General features: G+C 35.8%; 1 protein-coding gene across 2 annotated transcripts in view; it reads left to right on the top strand.

Annotated features, from left to right (window-relative positions):
* The first annotated feature begins 3,142 nt into the window (after nucleotides 1-3,142).
* The window catches only part of Tap42 (immunoglobulin binding protein Tap42), a 180,434-nt gene continuing 173,517 nt past the window's right edge, over nucleotides 3,143-10,059 (top strand). For both annotated transcript variants that reach the window (XM_089592323.1, XM_014353515.2), the window contains exon 1: nucleotides 3,143-3,436. In XM_089592323.1, coding sequence (XP_089448449.1) covers nucleotides 3,269-3,436 — 168 coding nt within the window. In that variant the 5' untranslated portion in view covers nucleotides 3,143-3,268. The remainder of the gene's footprint in view (nucleotides 3,437-10,059) is intronic.

Here is a 10,059-nt window from a genome sequence, read left to right as displayed (position 1 = left end):
CACCTTGAAAATTTTTTTAGTGCTGTGCGATCCAAAGGTGGATTTAACAACAATCCTACCTGCCATCAATTCATTTCTATTTATAAAAAATTATTGATTCATGCAGATGTTAAAGAATCAGTAAAATCTAATTGTTTAAGCCAAGATAGCACCGAGCTTCTTCGTGTTACTGTAGAATCTAATAATCCGATTGACAACGATACTGAGTGTAGTGAAGATGTAGATTGTAACTCCGATAGTACGTTTGATCTTCAGTCGCACGATTTTTATGGTCAGCGGACAAATAAAAAATACATAGATAACGTGGTCGGGCATTTAGCTGGATTCACTGTGCGTTATATATTAAAAAAAAGTAAATGCTTTCAGTGCCCTTTGACCTTGACCTCTGATGAAACTTACTCTGCTTTAACAGAGAGAAAAAATCGTGGCAGGTTAATTTTACCGTCGAAAGATGTTATTGACGTCTGCAAGATCATTGAAAGATCTTTTCGATTTTTTTATAAGAAAAAAAAGGGTATCTTCATAGAGCTCTCTAAAATTGTTGAACGATCCATTCCAGCACATTTTTTGGAAATCTTACACACAAACGATCCTGGTAAACACCGACGTAACTTACTTAAACAAATAATTTTTACTTATTTAAGAATTAGGGTACATCATTACGAATCTCAAGTCAGTAAATCAAAAAAGAAAGTCCGCAGAGTTTACACTAAGTTAATTTTATTTAGAAATGAATAAAAACATTCTATTGTCAAAATTGAAAGCATTCTTATATCCTTTGATAATTGAAATATTTTTCATAAAACTGTTGATGTTTAACGTTTACTTAAAAGTCTTTGGTCCATGTATTGTATCGATTACTTTAATTATTTACTTATATACACATGTATTCGCACATTATTTAGTGAGTTTTTTAGTAATATCATCCTTTACTACTTTTCTTCTAATTTTTGTCAATTTTTTAAAAGTTATTTCGTTAATAAACAGCGACTAATGTAAAATATTGTACATTGATTTATTATACATACATTATATTCTCATCCTCAATAACCGTAAATAAATTGTAATTTTATTTTTCCAAATGTATTCACATTAATTTGTGATAAAAAGGTGTACTGTGAAAAAAAAAAATTTTTTTCCCAAGATTCGATAACAAAGCCGACCAAAAATTATTTTTCTGTGAACGGTACTTAGCCCACTCGGCCATGGTCACAAAGTGCCAGGCATGCTACAGATGTAATATATAAGTTCTTTTTCATCAGAGCTTAGGTTACATATATTTCCCTATATCATTGGTATAATTTGGCGGGAGTCCCTGCGCGTCTGCTGGAGAGGAGGAGAGGTAAGGTATTGGCTATATATATCTGCTCTGTTCCCCCACGACCGCCACTCGTGGACACGACTATACCTATATATACGGGAGGGAGCCAACCAATCAGAGGCGTGTAAGAGAGAGAAAGGTTGTACTGCTATTTGTCTTTTGTCTCTCTCTTCTCGTCTCGCGGTCGGAGCATACAATGCTTCCTCCATGTATATATTCTCTAAGGTATGGAGACTGTGATGGAGGGAGGTACACCGCTGACCAAAGAATATCTTGTGTTGGAGTCGTTTCCCGGATAACCAACCGCTCATCGTTAGTCGGAAAAAAGTAGGTAGGCCGTTGGGGACTTACTGATTGATATTTTGTGATCAGATATCACATATGTAGTTTCAACTGTATTTACACTTGTAAAGTCACTTGGAATGAGTTGGAATTCTACTTGGAATTCCACTTGGAATTCCACATGGGATTTAGGATTGGAAACTCCAAGAGTCAATCCAAGTGGCATTCCAAGTGGAATTACAAATGACCACTGAAGATACATTTTTTCCTTTTTTTAAATAGTTAAAATTGAAATTTTAAGCAGTACAATAGCCATGTTAGATGTTATCATCCATATAGTAACACCAAATCAGAGGGGTTGAAGTATTTGTTCTTAGATTTCGAAAAAATGGATTTTTTTGTTTTTTGTTCAAATTTTCTTGAAATGACTTGAACCCCTCTGTTTTGGTGTTACTATATGGATGATAACAACTACTGAGGCCATTAAACCGCTTGAATTCCAAGTGACTTTACAAGTGTAAATACAGATAGAATTAAATATGTGATTACAAAATATCAATCAGTAGGGGGGATACGATTCAGAATGGAGCCATTATGGCTGCTTGTGCTGCTCAGGGCTGTCTTCCCTGGTTTTCATTTGTAGCCAAAAATTCTCTGACGGAACCAGGCGGGATGGTGGTACGAACACATAACTCTTAAGTGTTGGAGCACGTTATGCTCTGGCTAGATTGTCTCCTGGTATCTGGTATTCCTCCGGAGACTTTGTTGAGTAGACTAATTTTTTGTTGGTCACACTCGTCAATCCTTGAGATTTAGGGTGGAAGTAGACGTGGGTCACTTGCCCTTCAGAGATGAGTGTCATCAGTAACCGGGTTTCCCAGCTGCACGTCTATCATCTACATTCTTAATGCAGCTCGATGAACTGCCAGTAGGCCCCTGCAGAAGATTTGGAGACTCCCCGGCGTATTATAACCGCGCTTATTTAATCCTGTTGTAGGTAGCCTCGATTTTATGTCGACGCCACCCGGCGGATCCTTCTGAACTGAAGTGAAAAGCTGGCGTATTTTTGCAAAACTTTGAGCTTATTTATTGCTATTGTTATTAAATTTTTCAAGATACAAACTATACTAAAACGATCTAGGAAGTGTCACGAATTAGTGTGCAAAATTTCATCAAAATCGGTCTAGTAGTTTTCGCGATTAGCGATTACAACGGTTTTAGCGACTTTGCTTTATATATTAGTAAGATTATGCTAGAAATTCTGTCAAGTTATGAGGGTTTTTGCGTTCTGCTCCATATAGCTAGTTTGAATTTCGTGCTACTTTGGATGCTATACTTTCGCGAGCACTGATCGCACCAGCTTATCAGCTAGCCTGGCCCCCACCGTTGGCACCGTGCGAGAGAGACAGATTTGCACGTTCGATGTTGTGTCTTTGTCTACTAGTTCTTCAGCACCGTACAAAAGAACTAGCACTCTATTTTTTATATGTCTATGGTTTGAACGGCCTTATAGTAGTAGGAAAGGGTCGAAAATTTTTAAACGTAGTTGATTGAATCATTTCAGTTTCCGTAGTTTTCTTCGTACCGCAATTGTAATTTTATCAGCTCAATAATATTAAGAACTAACATTTTTAAACTCACATTTTTATTTGTATTTGGTGAAAAATGGAGTTTCAAGATAATCAGAATATAGAAAATATGACAATTCAAGATACTTGCAATACCACTCGTGTAACTGATGTTGAGAGCCTATCGGATATGTTTGATTTTGGATTTAAAATGTATGACAGTATTGATAAAATCGAAAAATCAATAAATACCCCTGAAGTGCAGGTTAGTTGCAACACTTTTCATTACAAATGCTCTAGAATTCTGTAGCGTTTTTGTAATACATACTAATCATCAGCACAGAACAAAGTATTTAGAAAAATTGCCTTACTAAATTGTAATCTCCATGTCTATTTTCACTAAATCATCAATATGTCGCTATAAGTAAAGATGTATCCACGTTTACGTGGATGTAGGGCTTATAATATCCATTTATGCTATGAGACTAGCATGCTATGACACACCTCTTAGGGTGATAACTGTACTGTATTAAATCCATGTATTGAGATGGATTTGATGTGTAAGGAACCAGCAATTGTTAAAAAAGTTGATGCTGCTAATTCAATTACATTTTATTGTATCCAGCAGATAGATTTTGATAAAAATTAATTCGTATAAAACATTTTTCAAGTATATTCTAGTACTCTTCTTTCACAACAACATAGTTTTTTATATGAAGTTTTTCTTAAAAAATGTGAGATGGTTTAACTAAATATTTTTAAGATAAGAATTTTATTGTTCAGAAGTTGTCAAAGCATAATATAATGCCTGCTTAAACATAGTGGCTTTATTTCATATTTTTATTCAATTTCTACAGTTAATTAGTGCCTTGCATCCATAAACCTTAAGTAGTATTACTTGGCAAAGAGCTTCAATGCCTTACTGATTATACTGATAGATTGCTTAGTCGTTGGAGTAACACGAGAGGTTGTACGTTTAAATCTCATTGAAAGTTATCAAGATGTTCTCTGGTTTTTTTAATGGTATAAATAATTTTTCAAAATGAATAACAGATTGCCTCAGTGATGTATGCACTGTGAGAGGCGCTTATTTTTTAAAGATATGACTACATCTGGCCAGCTTGTTGGTAAAGTCAGTATCAGATGAAAGGCAGCCAACTTAGTAAAATGTAAATATGCGACACCAAGTATTAATAAAAACAAGTGGTTATACTTTTGATTGATAAATGATTTATTAATACGTCAGTTTTAAAAGCCGCGTCATGACAGCAGCCAATGAGGGCATAGCTTTCTAGCGGCAAACATCCAATGTTATGTATTTGATATAAGTTATTAATGCTTACCTATGATAAATTATGATAGACGTATTACTATCATAACTATAATCATTCTCAGATATCTGAATAATTTAATAATAGTCAAAAAATAAGGTTATTTCATAATTTAGTCGGCTTCCACCGTTGTGCTCCGTTTTGTAACGCTCCATGTGAACAATGGACATTTTTCCCCAGAGGGAGCGGAACGCGTAACTCGTTAAAATGATGGTGGGAAAACTCTTTTCTCTTTCTGCTGTGACGTTCCGCTGGCAATTTTCGCCCCATGTAACCGCGGCCTGAAGCCTTTTTTATGTGTTGCGAGATTGGTTGAGACTAGCTACATGGTTTGTAGGGCGGTGTTTTCAAAAAATCAAATGCATAAAATTGTTGCAATATCAAATTCAAATCACATTGAAAGACAGTATTTAATTCTTTAACATTTATGCTTATAAAGTAACAACTTACCAAAAAAATGAGCTTGGGTTAAGTAAACATGAAATCAAATTATCTGCTAAAAATAGATGAACTCTACAATGCTTTCAAAGTGTAGGGAATAAAGCCCTGTATATATACGTCGTATCCGAAGGTGCTGGAATCAGCGCTCCCAAAAGTGGCTACCGAACTTGGGGGGAAATTCAAATTGGTTATATGGAGCAAGACGCAAAACCTCAGATAACTCGACAACATTCCATACACCATAACTTGATCAATTAATCCTAAGCTATTTAACCCAACGCGCCCATACGCAGTATCACGAGCATTAATAATTAATAAAATAAATTAAACAATAACGCAAGCGCCAATCCCCACACAACCCGGGGCGCTTACTGGTCACTTTAATTATTAAGAAAATTAATAAAGTAGAGCAAACGCCAATCTCCACACAACCCGGGGCGCTTTCTGGTCGCTTTAATTATTAATAAAATAATTAAAATAACACAAGCGCCAAGCCCCATAGAACCCGGGCGCTTTCTGGTCGCTTTAATTATTAATAAAATAAGTAAAATAACAATAGCGCCAATCCTCACACAACCCGGGGCGCTTTCTGATCACTTTGTTAATGAATATATCAAATAAAATATCATAAGTGCTAATCCCCACACAACCCGGGACGCCTACTGGTCGCTTTAATTATTAATAAAATAACACAAGCGCCAATCCTCACACAACCAGGGCGCTTTCTGATCATTTTGTTAATTAATATAATAAATAAAATAACACAAGCCCCGATCCACACACAACCCATGGCGCCTACTCGTCACTTTAATTATTAATAAAATAGCACAAGTACAAATCCCCACACAACCCGGGGCACTTTCTGGTCACTTTGTTAATTGATATAATTAATAAAATAACATCAGCGCCAATCCCCACACAACCCAGGGCGCTTACTGGTTGTGTGGGGATTGGCGATTGCTCTACTTTATCAACTTTGTTTATAATTAAAGCGACCAGAAAGCGTCGCAGGTTGTGTGGAAATTGGCGCTTGCTCTACTTTATTAACTTTGTTAATAATTAAAGTGACCAGTAAGCGCCCTGGGTTATGTGGGGATCGGCGCTTGCTCTACATTATTAAGTTTGTTAATAATTAAAGTAACCAGTAAGCGCCCTGGGTTGTGTGAGGATTGGCGCTTGTGTTATTTTATTTATTACACCAATTAACAAAGTAACCAGAAGGCACCCCGGGTTATGTGGGGATTGGCGCTTGCTCTACTTTATTAATTTTGTTAAAAATTAAAGTGACCAGTAAGTGCCTTAGGTTGTGTGGTGATTGGCACTTGTGTTATTTTTTTTATATTAATTAACAAAGTGACCAGTAAGTGCCCCGGGTCGTGTGGGAATTGGCTTTTGTGTTATTTTTTTACTTATTTTAATAATAATTAAAGCGACCAGAAAGCGCCCCGGGTTGTGTGGGGATTGGCGCTTGCTCTACTTTATTAATTTTCTTAATAATTAAAGTGACCAGTAAGCGCCCCGGGTTGTGTGGGGATTGGCGCTTGCGTTATTGTTTAATTTATTTTATTAATTATTGATGTTCGTGATACTGCGTATTGGCGCGTTGGGTTATTGGGTTAAATAGCTTAGGATTAATTGATCAAGTTATGGTGTATGGAATGTTGTCGAGTTATCTGAGGTTTTGCGTCTTGCTCCATATAGCCAATTTGAATTTCCCCCCAAGTTCGGTAGCCACTTTTGGGAGCGCTGGCTGGAATGAGCAGAGAGACTTCTATGTATGTGTGTGTATGCTTTATTAACAGTGATTACTAGTGTAGCTCGTATTCGAGCTCAGCAAGGACTGAAGTCATCGGTAAGCGGTTACACGCTTGACTAGAATAAGGGGCGGGGATAGCCCCTACAAAAGTTTAATTCGAATTTTAATTTTAAATTCGAATTATATTCTACTATGTGGTCGTTAAAAAAAATTAAAACAGGATTAGATAAATACTTTGCTCTGTGTTTGCAATCGTCTTTTTTCAATAGTTACCCCCACGAAATCGTTGATATTAAAACTGACCATAACAGGGTTCGTACAGATCCTGGAAAACCTGGAAATCCTGGAAAACTCCTGGAATTTAATTTTACCTCCTGGAATCCTTGAAAACTCCTGGAATTTTTCTTTTGATCCTGGAAATTTTTGAAACTTCACTCTGTGTCATATAATAAGTAATTTTTAGTTCGATTTTTATGTTATTTAAGTTTCATGATTTTCATTTTATTGGTTTAAATGTTTTTCACGTTGCCAAGGCGAAAATCATTATAAATCATGAAAATATATTATGTTCTAGCAAGTTTTTATGCATAGATACTATGTCTGTTTTCACGTGTAGGTGTTCGTTTACACTGTATATTGTGTATATGCCGGCGATCATGAGTCTATATGCGTATCAGAGAGGAAAAAGAGGAAAGTATGCTTTCCATCTCTCGCTCTCATGAGCCCTTATAGCCGCCAGGGGTGGTATTGCGTAACTTTGCTAGCTTCTACATGCAGTTCTGGACAAACTAATTTTCATCGTAAAGACGTCTGAAAATACCTTTGAGATGAAAAAAAGTTTGTGCAAATCCTTACCAAAAAGCTGGCAAAGTTACGCAATACCACTCCTGTACACGGTATATTGTATAGATTAAGTCGCGTTAGTGTGGAGGTACATTAAAATAGTATACTCAGCACTGAGTCAGCAGGGGCGTAGCGAAAAATACATATATGTGTGTGTATATCCATACACAAATTATTACCCCCACCCCCGAAAAAAATTATGGCTACGCTCCTAAAATAAGTATACCAAGTACGCCATGCTTGGCTTATAGACCGAGAGTTGGCCGCAAATTTTCGTGAGAATAACCGTTTCGGTTGTGATTTTGAAGATGGATGTAATTGATCACGAAGATTCGAAAAGTATTTATGACTTAGGTGCAAATCCGGGGCGTTTTTGCTATAAATACGTATTACTAACTATTTACCGACGCAAACCGCGAGGCAGACCCATTTGAGTAAGACAGCTTATAATATTTTATATTTTTAAATGTGCACTGGCTGTGTAGATCACTCTAGATGACTCGAACGGGTCAACGAGGATTCTACGTTATCGACGGTATATACGAGTTTCGTGCGTTTCTGCTGCCTTGCGGTTTGCGTCGGTAAATGGTTAGTAATACGTATTTATTGCAAAAACACCCCGGATTCTCACCTAAGTCAAATATACTTTTCGAATCCTCGTGATCAATTACATCTCTCCTTAAAATCGAAGCCGAAACGATTATCCTCACGAAAATTTGCGGTCAGCTTTCTTAAAAGAACTTTTTGTCCAACCAGTGCATTGGCTTTAGTCATCTGGCGACTGCATGTAAATGCGTCTTAAGGTTACTACCGAAATGTAAACAAACGAAAGCGACATATTTGTTCCGGTGCGGCCAAAGTATACACCGCGGTATACTTATACGTATATCAACTCGCGCTGGCTAACTTTTTAACCGCAACACAATACTTAAGTATCTGTTTTTCTCTACGTACGAACGGTTGTTAAAAGTTAAGCTCGTATGTCAAACTGCAGGTACCTTGTAGATAGTTGTTTGTGTTTAATGAGTTTATCACTGAAAGAATAGTAGTTTTTTCTGTCTAGCCCAAAGTAGTGTTTTTTTTCGTTCGTTACTTTCAGCCGAAGGATGAAAAAAGTCTCAGAAGCCAGATTGCGCGAGTGGACACAGATAATTTTCGTCGCCCGAGTAAAAGGTAAATCAAATATTAAATTTACCGTCAGAGACAGTTTTGTACATTTGGTGCGTTGATAAATATAGTTTTTTTATTGTACCAAACAAAATAAACTGATTAATTTTTATGTAATCAGTACACAGCTGCATAAACTCGCTATATCCTGCGTTCACTTGGTATAGAGCTCGCGCTTGCCAGGTGATTTATTTTGTTTTTATTAAATTTATTTGATTCACTGCAGTGCATATTCACTGTACTCTTATTTAGACCGAGAAAGCGTATGCACTTGCTCGTTTCAATTACGCATACCACTAAGTCAATCAGCGTTATTTATGTTTCTCTGCGCATTGTCTTGAAATTATACCACAATGTACAACGCTACCATTGGTCAGAAATATGCTTTAATTAATTAATTCTGCTTGAGTATATAATCAATTGTATATTATTTAATAGATATCCGTCGTAAGGAGGTTATTTCAATAAATAGATAAACAAGGTCTAGATAATAAAATTTGTTGTTGCATTCAAGTGTATAGTAGAAAATAAGGTCTCTTTAAAATGACGCCTATTATACATATTTGAAAAAAACGTATGAAAGTAATATTAATTTTTAAAAAATTGTAGTTATAATTTTAAATTGATAACCAATATATATTTCAGGTATAAAATTTTTAATTTATTAGTAATAAAATGCAATTAAAAAGGCGACCGATGCACTGTGAAGAAAAATAAAATAAATTTTAGTCATATTTATGTGATTCACGCACATATTTCTATGTGTAGTCAGAAATATTTATTAATATAAAAATTGAAAGATGTCGGTCGGTAATAGGGTTATATTTAATCCTGAATGGATGAAAAATCATCCTTGGCTAAAAGAAAGTAAAAATAAGTACAATGCTGATTGTGAGATCTGTAATTCGACATTTTCTTTAAGTAACATGGGTATTAAGGTCGTTCATAGTCATGCCAAAGAAAGTAAACATATTAGTAAACAAAATGCTCAAGGGCCGATACAAGATATTCGTTCGTATTTAAAATCCAAAGCCAACACAGAAAACAAGGTAACTGAAATACCGGACAAAAATCCCTCTGACATTGCTGCAGGTACTCAAAAGCCAGTTGCTTCAAGCTCATTAAGCCTCATTCCTTATTTGACAAAAGATGATACCACAAAAGCAGAAATAATATGGGCGTTGACTAGCGTTTATAACCACTTGTCTATGAACACTAGTGCTAAATGTGTTGATTCCATTAAATTGATACTAGAAATTTTCAATCCTAGTTCAACTGAAAAAATTCAATTGGGTTCAAATAAATTGGCATACATGATTACTTATGGCTTGGGGCCGTATTTTTCTAAAA

This window comes from Copidosoma floridanum, unplaced genomic scaffold, assembly GCF_036245765.1.
Source record: "Copidosoma floridanum isolate Cflo_tuat_1 unplaced genomic scaffold, Cflo_Japanese_pri ptg000016l, whole genome shotgun sequence".
NCBI lineage: Eukaryota > Metazoa > Arthropoda > Insecta > Hymenoptera > Encyrtidae > Copidosoma > Copidosoma floridanum.
This window is presented reverse-complemented; position numbering and strand designations above follow the sequence as displayed.